Here is a 20,762-nt window from a genome sequence, read left to right as displayed (position 1 = left end):
GGCCCAGAAAAGAATCATTAGACACCCTCTTATTTGAATATCTAAAAATACTAAGATTTATAAGATGGTTTAATTAAATAACAATGATTCTCTAAAATTGCTTTGTTTTACTTTCACTATGTTAGTAAACTACTAATTTTTACCGATAATATTCTTATAAACCATGTTTTTGATTAGGAAATGCTTTATTTTATGGATTCGCAGGACAAATAAATGTTCTGTTCGAGATCTAAGCAGTATATTGCGTAACATCAATGTTTTTTAAATACTGTGGAAAGGATATTTTTAAAAGTATCCTCCTAATGTATCATGTTTATCATCTCGTACGACAAATACCAAATATTTTATAATTATGGACAGTTATAAATATCAAATAAAATAATGTTTGGATCATAGATAATTAGAACGTCATGAAATTCAATACTCATCGAATACAATGAGTATTGAATTTCATTTTAGTAACAAAAATATTAACCATTGTAAAACAAGGAAAAGATATTAAGATATAGCATGAAATATATATATTTTCTGACAATTTATTTTAATATTGAAAATTAAATATTGCCAAGCCCTATTCTGTACCTACAACCATAACATGTTTTTAATGCATTTTTAAAACACTTCTTAACATATCCTACAAAGCTCTTAAATTGTGCAATAATATTATCTGGAAAAGTAAACTATTTTAGAAATTAATAAACTTAAAACTAAGTTCTGATGAATTTTAATCATACCAATATATTACAGTAATATTTCTTATTACAATAAATAAGTTGATGAATGGAAATAAAAACAGCAAATTTATATATACAAACATAAGAAGCTCTAAAAATACATATTTACAATAATTGTTTATACTGAATCACAAGCTATATTAGCAAATTCAAGATTTTCTTGTTACAAGATTTTACTTCTAATAGTATATTTATATATAATAGTATATACAAAATTGCAACAATTTAATATAGTGTCTGATCGAAAAGTATTGCTTTATAGAACTAGTTGAAAATAAGCTATCTAACTCATTAATGTGCTAAAATTATGAACTTTAATCCTGCTAGTTAGCTTATCCATATGTTCAATGGCATAAATAGGAGCATACTGAAAAAAATTAGTCGATTTGTATGCATTTGATGATGCAGCAAAAAATCAAAATACGTCATAAAATTATACACTTCGTGATGACCAATAAAATTTGAACTTTAATCCTGTTGTAAGTTAGTTTCAGAACTTACCTACAGTGGTTTGAATAGAACCATGATTGAAATAAACAGACAATTTGTAAGTAACTGATAATTCCAGAAAAAAATCGATCGATGGTTAAAATTTCAGGTCTTTGCATTTTGTTTAATTTCTCATGAGTAGAACAATTAAATTGGATTAAAAAAATATCTAGCTTTATTCTTATAGTTGAAAGATTTATTTCTGAAATATATAATTGAACATTTAAAAAATGTTTGCATTTTATTATTTAAACAACTGTAACTTAAGAACTATTTAACTAAGATAACGAAACTTTGGGTCACTTTATTCAAATTTTTTATATCATTTTATGATATATAAAGCATGGTAACAGCCTAAACATTTCATATAAAAATAATTTTTTTTTTAAAAATTTTATTTTTAAAAATCCTTTAATTAAAAATTTTAATTTCTTAAAAAAAATAAAAACATGAGTTTTTTTAAAAAAAAAATTTATTTTATAAATTACTGTTGAAAAAAATGACAAAAAAATCAGCTCGATATAGCTTAAATAGTTTTCAAATTAATAGTTTAAAAAAATTTATAACTTGGAAAGAAATGGTTTAAAAATTCTGAAGCAGCCTTAACAATAGGGCAAAATTAATGGTCGCCTTGGGCCCCCAGGGCGACTAAATATAACAAATGGCACTCAAAAAAATTGTTTGCCAGTTGCCACTTTTTTCATCAAAATTTCACCCTATATGCATTTTATTATAATTATTTTTTTTTAATATGGAATTACTAAATATTTTATAATATTATTTGATTTCATGTATGTTGCTTAAAATTCTTTATTTTAGAAACTAACCTTGTAATGATCATCATAATTTGAGAAACACACAAATATCAACACTCAATAAATTGTTTAAAACTTTCATTTTTTTTAAAAAGTGATCACTGTAAAAATTTCAGCAACGGATCACTCACCAGTGTCAGAATTACCTAATTTTGCCAAATATTTAATAAACCTGCTAAAAATCATTAGAATCTAAATTATTAACATTGAAAAAAATTCTTGGTTAATTTGATGTGAACTGTCAAGAAAGTATTTACATCTACTCTGAATCACAATCCATATCAGCAACTTCAAAATTATCTTTTACATTACTTGAATCTAGAGAAATATCTTTGATATTAATAGAGCTGTCACTATTTGAAACATTACTAGAGTCAAAAGTCGATAGAATGGGTCCGTGCAAAGCATTTGTAGTCATACAAAAGTCACTAGCACCATTCTGAGTTCCCAAAACAGTGGAATAACTATTGATATTAGAAGAATCCTTATAACTTCTATTGTCATTATTACTATTTAAACTAGAAGTTAAATTTTTATTCTGTAAAACCCTATATATTTTCAAACAATTTTCAAAAGACAAGTCAGATTTTAATTCATTTTTGTAACTCTCACAAGGTTTTCCAAGATTAGAATTGGTTTTATTTTTTGAGAGACACTCCAAAATGCAACATACAGTTTCAAGCATATTTTTAGGCTTCTTATCAGTTCTATTTTGTAGTCCTGAAACAGTGGAAGTGGCAATTTTTTGATCTTTACAATTTATATTTACAGAGCTATCACACACATCTTGTACTACAGCAATTGTTTCTACACTACTACCAGCAGCTGATGTAGAATCACTTTTTTGCTTAAGATCTTCAAAGGATTTATTTTGGCTAGATAAAACGGCATCTTGTAGATTATTGCAAATATTTTCTGTTGAAAGCATGCTTTCAGGCATTTCTATTTTAACAGTTACTTCTTCCTCAATCTTTAAATTGTTTACTTCCAAAATCTCTTTGTCAGCATTCTTTGGATTTTCCAATGATTGCATTTTTTCATCTTCATTTTGATTTACAGATTCTTTTTTTATTTCAAATTCTTCATGCATTTCTAAACCAGGTATTAAATTTTTGTTATCAGAACTAGTGGAGTTGCACAAAGACGAGAAAAAGGTATCCTCTGTGTCACTCTCTACAGATAACTGTACCTTTTCTGCTGATTCATCATTAGTTTGGCCATTTTTCAACAGTTCGGCTGAGACATCATTTAGAGAGCTATCCAAGCTTTTGTTCACAGAAAGATTTTTAACTACTTGCTTTTTATCCATATCATCATCTACTTCCATTGAATTAATGTCTTTTAACTCAGCAACTTCCTTTTTATTTTGATTTACAAGACTAGCAATATTTTTTGTACCTAGAAGGTTGATGTTAATATTTTTAACTAAGCAATCAATTCTTTGATCTAATGAACTTGAGGTTTTACTAGAGTCCACAGATGTAATATTACTCGATTGCTCACTATCATTATTCTTTGTGGTCAATGCATTCATTCTCTGATCAAGTAAACTCTCTTCTTCATTAGATTCAATATTTTTCTTTTGTTCAAGATCACTATTCCTTGCCATCAAGGCATTGATTCTCTGGTCAAGTAAACTCATCCCTCTATCAGAGTCTGAATCTTCATGTTGCATAGTATCACTACTTTTTGTCATTGCATTGATTCTCTGGTCAAGTAAACTGATCCCTCTATTTGATTCTGAATCTCCCTGTTGCATAGTATCACTACTCCTTGTCATTGCATTGATTCTCTGATCAAGTAAACTTACACCTCTATTAGATGCCGAATCTCCCTGTTGCACAGTATTGCTACTTCTTGTCATTGCATTGATTCTCTGGTCAAGTAAACTCATTCCTCTATCAGAGTCTGAATCTTCATGTTGCATAGTATCACTACTCTTTGTCATTGCATTGATTCTTTGATCAAGTAAACTCATCCCTTTATCTGAGTCTGAATCTTTATGTTGCATAGTATCACTATTCCGTGTCATTGCATTGATTCTTTGATCAAGTAAACTCTTCCCTCTATCATAGTCTGAATCTCCCTGTTGCATTGTATCACTACTCCTTGTCATTGCATTGATTCTCTGATCAAGTAAACTCATCCCTCTATCTGAGTCTGAATCTCTATGTTGCATAGTATCACTACTTCTTGTCATTGCATCAATTCTCTGATCAAGCAAACTTATCCCTCTATTAGATTCGGAACCTGTATGTGGCACAACATAACTACTATTTGCCACATCATCAATTTTCTGATCTAGTAAATTAATTCCTCTATTGGATTCTGTGCCACCCAGTTGCAGAGTATTACTATTCTTTGTTGTCATTGCATGAATTCTCTGATCAAGTAAACTCATTCCTCTATTAGATTCTGCCTCTCTCTGTTGCACAGTATCACTACTCCTTGTCAAGGCATTAATTCTCTGATCAAGCAAACTTTCTGATCTACTTGATTTTGCAACGACAAGTTTCTCAGCATTACCACTATTTGCCAAGGCATTAATTCCCTGATCAAATAAACTAATTTCTGTTGCAGGATCAGAGGCTCTTGACTCTTCCACTGGTTGGTTATTTTCCACACTGTGACATAATCTTAAAGGTTTACCTTGTATCTTCTTTTTTAAAGTTTGATCATTTATATCAGTATTTATTTCTTTTTTTGCTGACTTGATTGCATCTGGCTTAATTCCAAGATCTTCCCCAGCATCTTTTGAAACATCCTGTTGATTTGGATCTGGACATGATTTTTTATTCTTAGTTTTCAACAATAATTCAATTTTTCGCTTCATATTTCCCCTTTTGAAAGAATTTTCAAGCCATTGATCAACATCTTCCAAATTATTTTTACCAGTACTTGCAGTTGGTGTTGAACTATCTGCCCCTGCAGATAAAATTTCAGAAGCATAGTTTTCAATTTCCTCCTGGGCCACTTTTTTAGAATCAGATTGTTGGTGACAGTTGCCAGGACTGACTTTGATGCTTTCAGATTTTTCTGGTGTCGTATTATATGTTTCAGATACAACCTCTGATTTAGGTTCTTGCCCTTCGGTAAAAATTTGGAATATTTTTGATTTCTGATTAATATTCCTGGAACTTTTTTTGAATGGAGAAGTTTTTGACACATCATGGCTGTCACTAATTGGATACTGATGACTTGGTTCTTTTACTGAATCAGAAAGTGTTGAAGAAGGACTTGCAGACATATAAGAAAAATCTTCTGAAGGCGAGAAAGCATCATCTAAAAAAATAATAAAAAGTACTATAATTAAATGGGTGCCTTGTTTTTCGACTTTTTTTCGCAGCAAAATATAACACCTGGCAAAAGTGACCAATCAACTCCGACATTAGAAATCAAATACAAAACATAATTATTATAATAATTACAAATTATAAGGTATTTATTTCTCCCTGGAATGGAAAGAAAATGGAGTAGAAATGGGACACAAATTTAGTAAAAACGCAAATCCTTGTTCATTTGGTCATCAATGCTATTCAAGTGATTCAGAACTCACCATCTATTGATAGGGATCATTGAGGTTGCACCTAGTGAACCTCAAGTATTTATACCCAGCAAAAGTGACTAATCAACCACGACATTAGAAATCAAATGCAAATCATAATTAATATAATACTTACAATTTAAAAGGGATTTATTTCTCCCCTGGAATGGAAAGCAAATGGAGTAGAAATGGAATACAAATTCAGTAAAAACTTAAATTCTAGTTCATTTGGTCATCGACGCTATTCAAGCGATTCAGAACTCACCACCTACTGATAGGGATCATTGAGGTTGCAACTAGTGAACCTCAAGTACTCCTACCCAGCAAACCAACTGCATGTAAAACTGGCCTAACTAATATAAATAGCAGTATTCTGGCAAATTTGTGACAAATTAAAATTTTGATAAAGATAAATTTGGCAGAACTGGCTGAGAAAGATAAGTTAGTTTCATGATACCGCACATACTACACACTGCCACCTAATTGAAGACTACTTCTATAACCAACTTCACTGTCACTTATACTCTGAACTTAATATAATTATACTTTAAAATTTATAATGAATAAAAAACTTATTTTAATTTAAATTTTCCATTATTAAGATTAAATAAATTATAGTATTATTAAGATTAAATAAAAAAACTTTAATAAATAAAACTTACTTTAATTTTACTTTTTTGTTAAATCAGTACTCAAATCATTTATTTAATATCAAACAATAATTTAAATGAGAAAAAATCGAAATCAGAGCACTTTACCATACATATTAAGTTTAATCATAATATTTTAATCATACATAGTAAGATTAAAGTATTACAAAAATGTATTCAATTAAATTAGCTTTTTGCTTTTATTAGTTGAGAAAATGTAAGTTATTTCTTCTTCTTGTCACACCGTAATAATTTAACAATTACAAAATAGAATTGATAAGTTTTATGATAGTTTTGCTTCTGCTCATAATATTTTCCCATTTAGTTATCCCTGATTGGTTTTGAAATGTGGCATTTGTTTACATTAGCAAATGTTCTTTTCATTCTATTTCAAGTCCATGCCTCTCAAGGATCAATTCTCTTAAGTGACATAATCTATATTCTTCCACAAACATTTCAATTTTTTCTCTGAATATTTTTAACTTAACCCAACAACACACACAAAGCCATGTAGAACATAAACAAACTAAATATGCATCGAAGTTGCCAGGTACACAAAAAAATATCAGTTTCAATAAAATACATAAACACATAATAATTTTTAATTAAGTCAAAGAAGCAGACAAGAAAGAATTATATTTTAACAAATTCAATATGCAATATGGCACTGTATTTAATTAACTTCACGTTAATTAACATTCTAACTTACGTGGAGAAACTAAGCTCAACTTTGAAACGTCATTTTGCTTTTAAGCGATCAGCTGGTGTATAGGTCACATGTGGGGGTATTAGTGATCTTCTACTTGAAGAGCAAGTACCCAATTTGAGTACTTGCAGTATCAATTGTCTGTAACAAAGACACACAAAATGAAAAAAAATGGATGTAAATTGAAGGGTTCTTACCAGGTGACTTAGGAGAGCTTATATCATTGTCTGAGAAATAAGTAGTCGCAATGGCAGGTGAAAGAGTTTCTCTTTTGTCCGAAAGTTGCTTAGCAACCTTTTTTATTTTTTTCCCATAGATTTTGTAAGCCTAGAAAAAACTCAGATGTTACAACAAACTTAAATAGACAAATAATACTGATTTAATGTTTTTAATAGCAAAAAGTAATATGAGAACTTGCAACTTACAAAATTAAAAAAATATTGAAAACTATAAAAGCATTTGGGTGATAAGATATATAATAGCCCAAAAGATATAAAATAGACATGCCTATGATAGGCACTATCATATACTATATGATATAGTGTTTATGTTTAGAAAATGTCTCATTTGTAAGACCTAGAAATGCCACAAGCTTCTATTAAAATCATTCTTGTTACACAGTCTCTGAACATCAAAAAGTATCTGATTTAAGGATTTTACAAAAGAGCTTTTGAATTCTTTAAAAAAATATTTAAAATTGCAATATTAGACTTCATATAAAGGTAAACTAAAAGTTCAATATATGTCTTTATTTTATCTGTCTTGATTTAAATTTAACAATGTAAGGTCATTAAAAATATATATATATTTACATATGAATTTTAAAAATTGATGTATTCTTGTTAGAGAAGCAGAACATGAAACTAAAGAGTCAAACATTTTCAAACAAGTAAAATATCCCACATACATTTTGTTTAGAAAATTTAGATTTAAAAAATTTATATATATATATACACAGTAAAGTCACATTAATGTGACTACCTGTCAAGAGTCAGAATAGCCACCTTTGGCAGAGCGGACCGCTGCGAGACGTGCAGGAAGAGAGTCAATTAGCTTTTTGAAGGTGTTCACTGGGATGTTGAGCCATGCCGACTCCAGTGCTGTGGCCAGCTGCGCTAGATTACGCGGTTTATGATCCATGGCGCGAACAACCCGATCGAGGAGGTCTCACAGATTCTCGATTGGATTTAAATAAGGTGAGTTTACTGGCCAGGGGAATAGGGTAAATTCATCCTGGTGCTCTTCGAACCACGCACACACACTGCGAGCTGTATGACACCTCGCATTGTCCTGCTGGTAGATGCCATCATTCTGAGGAAAAATCATTCGCACGTAGGGGTGGACATGGTCCGCAAGGACGGATGCGTACTTGTGCTGATCCATCGTGCCTTCCACAATGATGAGTGCACCCACTGATTGCCAGGAAAACATTCCCCAAACCATAATGCTCCCTCCTCCAGCCTTCTGGCAACTGTTGCAGGGTGTTTGCTTTCATACGTTTCGCGCCGCGTATAAGCCAATGTCCATCTGTCCGATGGATCATAAAACGTGATTCATCGGAAAAGTCACCTGTGCCACTCTATGGACGTCCAGTTGCGGTACTGGCGTGCAAATTCCTGCCTTTGTCAACGATGAACAGCAGTCAGCATAGGTGCATTAACCAGGCTTCTGCTACGGAGGCCCATACGCAGTAACGTTCGCTGAACCGTTGTTGAGAATACACTCTTGGTAGCGCCTTGGTTCATCTAGGCGGTCAGTAGCTCAACAGTTGCACGTCTATTCGCCTGAACGCATCTCCGTAGCCTTTGTTCGCCTCTGTCATCTAGGGCCCGTGGTGCACCATATGTGCCACGCCGCTTGTTTTGCATAGTGCCATTTTGCCATGAACGGTATACTTTTACCACGGCGGCATGCGAACAGTTCACAAAATCAGCCGTTTCCGAAATGCTTTCACCCTTGGCCCGAAAGCTAATAATCATGCTCTTTTGGACGTCGGATAAATCGCTACGTTTCTGCATTAAGCCAACGATTGAAATGCTTTCCGATGCCCTAGGACATACTATATATACACTCCACTGTGTTGAGCTGCCACCTGCCTTTTGTGATTGGTTATTTCACGTTGACGTCGAAAGTAGGTTGTGGTCACATTAATGTGACTGGACTGTGTATATAAATCTGTAAAGAGGTTTTGTTCAACAATCTAAGCAAAATTTGTTTTCACATTATTTTGATTTGATAATGTAATACTTTTTTTTCAATTTCTTATTTTGGGAAAATTTCTCTTTTCTTTGCAGTGCCAAAATTTTTTGTTACATAACGTCCACAAAAAATAAAAGTTTTAAGACAAAACATGCATGCAGCAACAGATAACTTTTTTTAAACATTTTGTAGATTACCTGCAGAATTTATTAGAGAACTACTTACATGGGCAACTTTCTTTACATCTTCATATTGGGATGTATAAAATATATTAGTTCTGTTCAATTCCTTCAACAACTTCTCTCTCATCTCAATCTCATCATTTACTAGTTTTATGAATCCTTTGACAGTGTTACAGTATCTCGTAATTTTTTGAAGCATATTTTGGCCTTCTTGTGAACCTATGATATAAACAACACAGTTTTGATCAAGTGTGAAATAGGTAGGATAAACATTGAATAATATTGTTACTTTGGGGAGGGGGCAAAGTTTGTTTAACCAGAGTGTGTAGTCAAATCTTTCAACAAAAAGTAAGCACCTTTTAAGAACTCAAAAAATATATTTAAGCACTATATACATTAACAAAATGCAAAATAATTTTCAAAAGTTTTACATGAACTTGATAAAATAACTAGTTTCTGACAAAGAACTCTTTTCTTGATTATATTACCCATTTTAAAATGATCAAGAGATTTTTCGGTTCGATGTCAGAGAGTGGAAAATGAAGCCTGAAATTGAGAATATCTGGCAAATTGTAGCAGAGTTGCACATGAGAATGCAACAATCTCACTAGACTGAGCTCAGTTGACACACATGCGGACTCACAAGTATTTTATCCAACACGTAAAATGATAGGCGCTTTCGTAAGCTATGGACCGACGGTACGCGGAAATGGATTGTGTTTGAATAAATTGTGAAAATGTTTAATTGACAAATGTGAAAAGCACGCTTTTGCATAATACGTGGTGAAAATCGACATGGTAAAGAAAAAAATCTCATTTTCAAAAAGGGAAAATTAAGCACTTTTTAAAAACACCCAATTAAAAAAGCATCTTTAAGGGCTTTTAAAAAACAAAAATCAAAAATAAGTACCTTTAAGAACTTTTTAAAAACACTATGCATCATGTTAACCCTTTCAAACCTATCTCTAGAGGACATATATGTTGCATCAGACTGTTGGGTTAAATAGATCTTATTTTAACATTAGATTTGCACATTAGTCTTTTAAACTTCCTTACTTTTATTTGGATGGTCAGCCACACTTATAAAACTGTCATGGGGCACAGCTTTGAAAAACCATAAGTTTGAGTGGATTTGAACATTTTTTGGTGAGAAAAATAGTTGAAATAGGACTAAGAAAAAGTGAGTGTCATAATATGAGCATTATTTACAACTTTTTACATTGTTTAGAATTATAATTTGCAAGACATAGAAAGTTTATTATATAAAAACAATAAATACAAGCATATTCTTTACCACTTCGGGTGTATATGTCCCAGTAGTCTTATATACAGGTAATAAATACAGGCTATAAAGTACTAATGTAATAAGTAAATAATTATAAAAAAATTTCCGTGTAGATTTTTTATTATTTGTTGCCATTTAATACTAGTGGGACAACATATTTCTCACTCATAAAGACTAATAGGACATCAATGTCCAAGGGCCTAACTGCGAGAATTGAGTCCAGATTTTTTTAAAAAAAAACTTACACAGGGTGGCCACTCAAATCAGATTTCAAATTTCCCTGATTTTTCCAGGTTTTCCAGATAAAAATCTTAAAATTTCCAGGTTTTAGTTTCTTTATTCTAATAAAGTGTAGGCAAGAAAAGTGTCTATATTATAAAATATTTTATTCAAAATGCTATTTTTTTAACATATCTTGAAAAAAATAATTTATTTTGACAATTTGGCAAGATTTTTTATTCATTTTTTAATGTTTTGGTACAAAATTTTGAATCAAAAATCATATATTGACCAACAAAAGAGTAAAATTAAATATTAGTATACAGTTAGTTCTTAAAAAAAAATCTTTTTTTAAAATTAAATATGTTATAAAAGGTTATAATGAAATAGAAAAAATCAGCATTAATGCAACAATTGTAACAATTTGTCGATAAACATTGCTGTTAGCGATTGTAAAAAAAATGTGTGATTGATTGGTTTGCTGAGAAAAAATAATTCACAGATTTCTTTTAATGGGAATACAAAAGCTTTCAGAAAAAGAGTGCAATATAAAATCTATTATTATTATTAAATTATAACCAACAAATTTTTGGAGAATTTTATGAAGTTAAAAATACAAAAACATTTTGTCAAAATGGAAAAAAATTACCACGAAATCATTGGAACAAGCTTAAGCCATAAATGGATTCTGCCCAAGGACAGAATTTAAAAACAGAAGCTAATATCCTAATCCCTTCTTCCGCCTCCACCACAATCTTTCCTAAATTGACAAGTGAAAAGCGGTCAAAGGTTTCCACATTCGTTTAGCAACAGTGGGAGAATTTTAGGTGGCATTCTAGTTTAACAGAGCTGTAATGGGGCAAATTTTGATGCAAGCAAAGTATTGCTAAGTTGATGATATTTGAACTGCTTGGAGATACATTTCTGTCTAAAAAAAGTGGGTATAATGGATGAAATAATTTAAATTAAGAAAATTAGTAAATAATTTAAATTAGTCAAATTAAAAATATTTCCAGATTTTCTTTAAAATTCCCTGATTTTTCCAGGTTTTTTCCAGTATAGAAAAAAATTCCCTGATAATTCCAGGTTTTCAAAGTTTTCCAGGTGGGTGGCCACCCTGTTATATTATCAATGGTAAAAAAAAAAGCAATGTACTACCAAAAGAAAAACTCTCCCTATAAAAAAAAATAGAAATCAGTCTCATGAGGATTAAAACATAATAACTAGAAACAGAATTCATTGATAATTTTACGGTAGTTTTTGATTTCTTCATAACTTTTCAACATTTAGGAATATTCCAAATTCTCATTATCTATATTCTCATTAAAGATTATTCCAAACTTTTTGTGCAAGATCCTGTTTTTGTGAAATAGGAAAAATATATTCATATTTTTGAGAAAAAAGGGTCCTATTTTGAAAAGAAAGAAATTAGTGGTCTATTCAGATTTTCGAGAAATTAAGAAAAATGTATGCTAAATTTTCTGAAAATGAAATTACTGTCGAATCAGGCTCTTTTACCCAGGGTTCACTAGATTTTCCAACACAAATTTAAAACATTCTCAAAAATAAATAAATAAAAACAAAAAATATGCATACCAAGATGTACAAAATCAGACTTAGAGGGCTCATCAGCGCATTTTAATATTTCTTCTTTTTCATTCATTTCATCATTAATGTGCTTTAACTTTATTACTTTATCAATCAAATTTTCTTTCTGCAAAAAATAAAAAAACTAAAGCAAATCAAGGTATGAAAATTCAATGAAATAACCAACTCACAACAACGCTAATTCTGTTGGCTAAGTAAAATTGATGGAAAATTTACATACAAAAAGAAGCACTTGAGATAGGTCAGTATATAAATATTTGAATAGTTAATAATTTTTGAGCGTCAACATTTAATAATGTATCACAAGTAGGACTGGGCGATATTAGAAATTATGTATCGTGATGCATCGTCAGCTTTGCATCTCGATATAGCGATGTATCACGATATAGTATTTTTGAATTTCATTTACTTGTAAGGCACAGAAAGTCAGATTTCCATCAAAACTTCATACTCAGATTGATTTAAATCAATTTATAAATTTGAAGATATATATGTTTTGCTTAAGAAAGATATTAAATAAATTGACTACAATGTACAAATCTTACTTAAAATATTTATTGAAATGTTTGTTTAGAAATTCATAATACGCGTAAAACAAAGTGTTAAAAACTTTTTTTAAAGCGTTTTTTACAAATTAATATTTTCTTGTACTATTATGCATAAATAATTACATAATTATTAAGTTCGATCGTAATGTTCAATTTCTAAATGAAACGTTAAAAATTATTTGTATGTTTAAAACAAAGTGCTAAATAAATTTTAGAAAAAAAAAACGCTTTTAAAACACTATTTTTTGTTATTATCATCTCAGTTATTATAGTTCATTTACGTCACACTAGAGCTGCACAATGGGTTATTGGCGACGGCCTGGGAAACATCCCTGACTATGATCCGAAGATATGCCATCACAATTTTGATCCTCTGCAGATGGGATGGCACCCCCGCTTCGCTAGCTAGATGACCTGCATGCGAAGTCGAGCACTTTACGGTAGAACAGTTTAACGAGGACCAATACCACACACCCTCGGTCCCTACGCAGACTGATCCAAATGGTCACTCACCCGCGCACTGATCACAGTCAGTGATGCTTGACTTCGGTGATCTACAGGGAACCGTGTCTTAATGATCAGTCCACTGCGGGACCTTATCATTTCTGAAAAATAATTAAATTAAATTAAATAATGACCGAAAAACAAAGTAAGATTTAATTTCTTAAAAATAAAAAAAATTTGATACTCGATAATATATTTAGCTAATTAACAAATAATATGTAAAAAATATTTTTTTTAAAAAATTATTATACTCTCTAATAAAACAAAGTGCTAAATGATTTTAAAAATTGAATAAAATACGCAAACCTTTCAAATTTTTTTGTATAAGCAAAGTTGATTGACTTATTTCCAAATCCAAATGACAAAAAATATTTTGTTTTAACTTTATTTCTAAAAATAAAAACAACAAGATTTATAAATTTAAAATCAGTAATAAAAACTTCATCCAAAAAGTTTTTAATAAATTAAAAGAAAGTAAAAAAATAACTTAACAAATTAAATTCTTTATGGACGCCTAAATTACATTGCCGATAATTTTCACATTTAAAAATAAAAAGAAGTTTTTTTTAAAAAAAAACTTATCTAATTAATGAAGAAACTCTTCTTTATATATTCTTTTCAATAATAGATTGCCTTCAGAACAATGTAACATCAGCGATCACGAAGTTAGTCCCACTGAAAATAATCTACAAGAAAAGTCGCGACAAAGGAAAAGAAAAATAATAAGAGGTGGGAAAAGGAACATGCGATATAAAGATATGTGTTCTCAAAACTCTGATTCTACAGCTCACCAATCAAGGCCATTTCAACATAACAAAACGAACATCGTCTTCCACAGCGCGAGTCGACATCCGAACGTAAGAGAAGAGTCTTGTATCGCTATATCATTATCTTATATCCTTGCGTGTCTTATATCGCTATATCGCTTTGCGCTCGTTGTCTTTACACGATGGCTTAAATCAGATTTCTGATGCATCGCCTTGAATGAAAGTCGCTGTATCGTCTTGCCGATATATGCGTTAAATCGATATGTCTCGATACATCGATTTATAGCCCAGTCCTAATCACAAGTAATTTCCATTTAATCATAATCATATCAAACTGTATAATTACTCTTAAAAAAATTTTTCAATTAAGCTTTAAAGCATTTTACTATTCATTTTCAAACAGCATTAATTTAAATATATTTAGTTCTTTCTAATTAGGAATACATTACTAAAAGCAACATAAAAGTTATCTAACAGTATGAGTTTTATTTTACAATTGATGTTATAAAATTAGCAAGTATATGAATGTATGAAATAGGGGTATTCAAAAATGAAATAAAAAACACTATTCTTTCAATAAAAATATTAATAAAATATCTTTAACAGATGGTCGATAAATGAAGATCTAGTAAAAAAATACAACTATTAAAGAATTACTTATATTATTAGTTTGCTATTCCTTATGTTACTGTTTTGCTAAAGAGAATCGTGAAAAAACATAAACTACATTAAAATATAAAATATTGAAAATATATATTTCAATTAAAAAAAATAATGACCTTATAATTTGCAATTATATCCAATTCAGACTCTTCAGTCACTGCCGGTACTTCCGTTTCTTTTTCTTTGCCTTGCACTAGAAAGAAAAAAATAAAACTAATCATGAGTTTTATTTTATTTTTTATTCATGAATTCAATAAGAACTGAAAAATAAACTGAATAATTACAAAAAAATGAAAGCGGAATGGTATTTATTCTTTTTGAAAACTTCTTTTACTAACCATTTTCATCTCATTCCCTACTTAGATGCCTTCGGAGACAAACGTGCCTCGCGTGATCGCCAAGCCGGAGACTCTAGCCACCATCCCACTAATAATGTCCGGTTAACAGTCAAACTGTTTGCAACCATTTGCATTTCAATCTGTTTGTACGTAGCACCAATCGTAAGTGGGAGGTCTGCTGTGAAGCTAAGTTCTGCTGTCAGTCGATTGGTTAAGTTAGTAGCAGTGTCTAATCATGCTAACTACTTCATTGTGAAAAGTAATAATCTAAAAAGCGAGATGTTTTCTTCAAGCAAATTACAGCAGATTTCAAGCTTGTTCACTACTCACAACTCTTTTTCCTGTCACTATCCCATGTTTTTATGGTTTTTCATTTTGCCCTTAGGACTTTACTGAACAAATGTACTCATTTTTTTACCAATCTCACTTCCTTTATGTCACCTCAAGGTTTTACCTAATGTTCCCGGATTTCATGTTAAAGGACCACTTCAGCCTCAAGCACCCAGGCCAAACCTTTATGACTGACTCTTCTAAAATTCTAAAATCTTCTGGCACATCTGAATGTTTTAGCATTACATAATATGTTAACTTAAAAATGAATGAATTATACAGAACATAATCAAATTAATTTTAAAAAAACAAAAATTTGCAAATGAAAAATGGTTACTATGATTAGTTAAATAATAATCATTACTTACATTTATCTATCAACCTTTGGCAAAAACCTTCCTCAAATAAATCTCTATTTCTCCAGATGTTGATTATGCGACACACTTCATAACTTATTTCTTTAACACTGTTAAAGCAAATAAAAACAATTTTTAAAAAATAGAATTGTAAAATTGTCAGGCTTTGAGAAAAATAGGAATAAGCTATTTTTTTTTCCAAGGAAAATATTTATCAGTAAACTGTTCTTAATTATTGTCTTGTTCACTGAAACCAGACAGTTACTCTACGAATTTCTGAAATTTCCATTAACGAACACCACAAAAATACAGAATCAGCTTAATGCTTACATGTAAATTATTGTATCACCATGACTTTTTCAAAAAACTCTCTCCTGAAAATTTCCTGAAGTAGCTTATCATTATATTTTTTCAAAGACCCTTAAATGCATTATGTGCAGAAAAAAAATTTAAAACTGCAGGTATTAGGTATTTCTTCAATGTTTTTTTTCCTCCAATTATCAACAAAAAAAAAATGCAATCATGAAAAATAAAAATTTTGTTATTTCAGTATTGATTAACATTAATAGATTTTGAAATCACAATATAAATTAACACGCTATAAACAAGACAAATATAGATTAGCCTAGATAATATATTAAAGACTAGATAATTTTTTACAATACTTTTCAACAAGACATACAAAACAATCCTTTTGTTAAAAAAAATAACAAGAAAACTAACCATATATAAAACAATAAAAAGGATTTTAGCAATATAATAAAATATGTCCTAATACTCACTTTGGCAGGCCCACAGCGTTTTCTAGTGCTTTGGCAAAAGCAACTCTGTACTGGGGAACTCTTTTTTTTCCACATTGCATAATAACATCATTTGCCAAATAGAACATGGTCATAGCATTAAAATCTGAAAAAAATTACAAAAATTAAGGGAAAAAATTATTACAGTGAAATCTCAATAAAGTAGATACTCTTGGGACTGAAAAAATTGTTCACTAATTTAGAGCTTCGATAATAATAATATAACTTTTCTTGATTTGAAATTCTCTGTTTTGTCTATCAATAGGCAAACTAATAAGCTATGAACACATTAAAAGCTGGATATAAAAAAAAATACTAATAGAGAAATCACATTTTAAATAGGGATCCACTTTTAGGGATTGCAAACTCAGAAATCTACAAGTCCTAGATCCAAAGGACCTTTAATTTCTAAAGTCAAGCAGACTTACAGAGAACTAACACCCTTTTTATTTAAAAATAAACTAAAACTTTTACACTTACTTTTAGATAAACATGCCAACCATTCCTCAACAATGCCATCGCAGAATTCACTATGTCGCATAATCCATGTTGAAAGACCAGTAATACTTTCTCTTGCTCTAGTTAAACAGGAAAACTTATTTTCCAGCTGCTCCACATTTAGAACTTTAGGCATCATGTACTTTTAAACCATGCACTTGTTTTCTTTCTACAACATAAAATCAATAAAAAATTACAACAATGAACAGTTAGGTTAAGACTTTAAAATACAATGTTCTGCCCATTCATTAAAATCCATTTTTGTTCTGAAGACATTTAATTTAAAAAAGCAGTGGAATTTTTTTTTTTTTTGCTAGAATATTTACACTTCCATAACAAAAAAACTTTGAAGTTAAACTTTACAAATAGAATAAAAGCTAAATTAATTGCTATATTTATATATCATTTTATATTATTGTTTCAATTTACATTTAATATTTTGATAAAAAGTGAACTGAATTTCTTTTAGAACAAAAATTTTAGAATATATATAGTCATCTGATTAGTATAATTTTTAATTAAAGATTTCAGACCGCTTACAAGTTTAAAGTCTTTATAATGTACAATACTGCATAAGCAGTACAGTTAGGCATTAATTTGAATCTATGTCAAATATATCCAGTAAATTCCAATTTTGCTCTTTAGAATAATGGTATTTAACAAATTTAATATTTAATGAATTTAAAAATGCACCATTTAGTTTTATTCTAACTTAATCATAATAAAACAAGAGGTTAAAGTTGTTACAAATTGTTCATGAATATTCCATCTTTTTTTTCTTTTTTTAATAAAATAACTAACACAATGAATATCCCCCAAAACATTTATCTCATTCAATGCATTAAAGACATTAAATAATCAGGGTTGGGTTTTTGACGTCAAAAAGTGGTTTTTGACATGACAAGGGTATAATACTGGTTTAAACCGTCAAAAACCCGTCAAAAATGTCAAAAACTGAAGTTTGCCAAGAAAATATATAAACTTCAAAACTACCAACAGTTGCCATGCATTATATTGAAATTTAATTATACTATAGGTAATCAGCAGGTTTTAAAATATTTTTTAATTAAAATTAAGGTAAAATAACAGATTTAAAATCTCAGAAATTTATATTCAAATGCATGTGCAGAAAAATTTTGCACAAAAATTGTTTAAATATTTATATTTAAAAAAATTTTTTTTTTCTTTTTGATACTTAAGAAAATTAAAAGTTTATTACTATGCATTTTTGACATATAAGGAACATATAACTAATATTTATAAGGAACTTACAAGTTATGTTGTATAAATACAAACTTGATATAAGATACAAGTGTATAAAAATTTTTTTTTAATGTTATACCGAATATCTTTATTATCCAGTATGTTAATTTGAATTTAAAAGTAGTTATATTTATGAATAATGATAAATATAATTCATATTGTTTATTATATTTATTTATAATTATTACACTTATCATTTTAAAACAATTTTTATCTCTTAATTTTTTTTTCTCCACTTGTATTAAGAATACAAATAATGCATATCTTGAAAGCAAGAAGTAATTATTCAACAGCTGAATATTTAGATATTCAACAAAACTATATCGTATTCAGCAAAATGAAATTCACAAGTATTTGGATAAACTAAATTTTCAGCATAGTAAATGAATAGGCTGAATATACTGTAAATCGACACTAACTACTCTGTGTATTTAACAGAAAGCACTTAAATTTGTATTGTCTTATGTTAAAAAGATTATTAAGAAGATTTAAAAGAATATTAAAAAGATTTTTCTTTAAAAGATGTCTAATGTACAAAACTGCTAATGTTTATCTTTAAAAATGTCTAATTTTTAGTATAATCTATACTATACACTAAATTTGGTTATAAATAAATTTCTTAATAATATCACTGCAGATTTTCAATAACACATGAAAATGAATACATAATATTACAAAAGATGTGAGCTTTCAAAAGTACAAGATTTTGGTTACTATTCAAAATATAAGTGTTTCTTCAAAATTTTAAATTTATTTTTTCTAGAACATATTTAGAAACACTATCCTTTATAAAAAATATATAAATTTTATGTATTAATTAAATTTCACATATGAATATAGGTTTTTGATATTTTCGACAGTGAGGTTTTTGACGTGACGGTTTAAACCATGATTTAAACTGTCACATGTCAAAAACCTGCTAACCCTGTAAATAATAAGACATTAAATCAATTCCTTAGTTTCGTTATGCATTAATATGCTAGTTATCTAGAAAAAGCAAAAAACTGGTGGTAAGTTTTGCAAACATAAACACTCAATGAAAATTATATTAAATAAAATTTTAATTTAACATACATGCTAACATACAAGGCATTTTTGTCTCAGGCCCTCCGTTTGCTTCTAACTTTTTGCACAATTCATTCAACATTTCCCAAATGTATTTAGAAAAAAACATCTACATCAAAAACGTTTTTCCTAAAATCAATAAGAGCTATTACATGAAGATGTGAACATGTTTAAAGCACAAAACAATTAAAATAATAATTTTAATCAACTTGTCTACATATGAGAAGATGATAAACAATTTTGACAAGCAAAAATTTAAAAACTAAATTTGTAACTGTGTGCCTATAGATGGTTACCAATTATACCCATCATGTCATCTTCAGTGGTGTTTTTCTTTTATTTTATTTCTCATGTGCAATTACAGGATTAAAACTTAAATTGGGCAACTTTATTGGTCCAGGTACCAATACGGAAATCTTCCAATATGCTCAATGCAAAGATTTAACAGAAAATAAAAATCTTTAAGACTTCATTGGAATAATTCTGAAGGTAACAAAGCTTTCTATTACTGTTTCACTAGAGCAACTTAAAAGTAAAAATCATAATCTATATGATTATTTTAAGACATTGCAAATACAAACATAAATTATGCATGAATCATTGCAGAGGGATATACAACCACAATCACCAAGGCGCCAAATGGATTTTAAACTTGTAAATTTAAAAAGAAAACATGCAGAGGTTAGCAGAGAGTGGCCATGAGTTAAGGAGCTATACCCATCTTCAGATTAGTTCCTTTTATAATTTATTTTTTTTAGTTTCTCGGGGGTAGCTGCCCAGACTTGGCTATTACTCTGCCAAGATCATCATACAAAAATCTTCCCCATTACAGTGTTCATGATATTTCTAAATTATACACTAATCCACTTTAACTATGTTTTTAATTTTAAACTGTGTTAAAGTAACTGTCAAAATGTCAGCATAACCAATGTTTCAAACACTAGTTTAACTTCAAATTGTGAGCTCTCAAAGTATCAACAAAATACTCGGTACATAAGTTCAGGACGACATATATAAACAATAATGAGAAAAGCTTTATAAGAAAAATATGCAAAAGTATTTTTACGCTAGCTTAATTCTTCAAAATCAATTTTAAAAATAGCTCCATCTCTATCGATTATAAATATTCGTTTCGTTTTTTTTCACTTGTTTTTATTTAACTTGCAATTAAGAAACGCTTCAGGCTAGCTATTTCTGTG

At 29.4% G+C, this 20,762-nt stretch overlaps 1 protein-coding gene across 7 annotated transcripts; it reads right to left on the bottom strand.

The window, feature by feature from the left end:
• Positions 1-708: 708 nt before the first annotated feature.
• LOC107436993 (putative leucine-rich repeat-containing protein DDB_G0290503) lies at positions 709-20,742 on the bottom strand. 7 transcript variants are annotated; one of them, XM_016048854.4, is made up of 10 exons: positions 19,860-20,589; positions 19,573-19,692; positions 17,218-17,404; positions 16,720-16,843; positions 15,950-16,047; positions 15,030-15,106; positions 12,420-12,537; positions 9,363-9,538; positions 7,136-7,265; positions 709-5,320 (listed from the first exon to the last, which is right to left on the bottom strand). In XM_016048854.4, the coding sequence occupies exons 3-10, from the start codon at positions 17,372-17,374 to the stop codon at positions 2,298-2,300; spliced, it is 3,903 nt and encodes a 1,300-aa protein (XP_015904340.2). In that variant the 5' UTR covers positions 17,375-17,404; positions 19,573-19,692; positions 19,860-20,589; the 3' UTR covers positions 709-2,297. The 7 variants fall into 7 exon arrangements, with proteins under 7 accessions (XP_015904340.2, XP_042900028.1, XP_042900027.1 ...); XM_043044094.2 differs by having other exon boundaries at positions 19,585-19,692; XM_043044093.2 differs by having other exon boundaries at positions 20,145-20,588.
• Between the last annotated feature and the right edge of the window lie 20 nt (positions 20,743-20,762).

Source organism: Parasteatoda tepidariorum, chromosome 10 (assembly GCF_043381705.1).
Source record: "Parasteatoda tepidariorum isolate YZ-2023 chromosome 10, CAS_Ptep_4.0, whole genome shotgun sequence".
NCBI classification, from domain to species: Eukaryota; Metazoa; Arthropoda; class Arachnida; order Araneae; family Theridiidae; genus Parasteatoda; species Parasteatoda tepidariorum.
The sequence above is the reverse complement of the archived record's forward strand: the minus strand, read 5'-3'. Positions and strand labels throughout refer to the sequence as shown.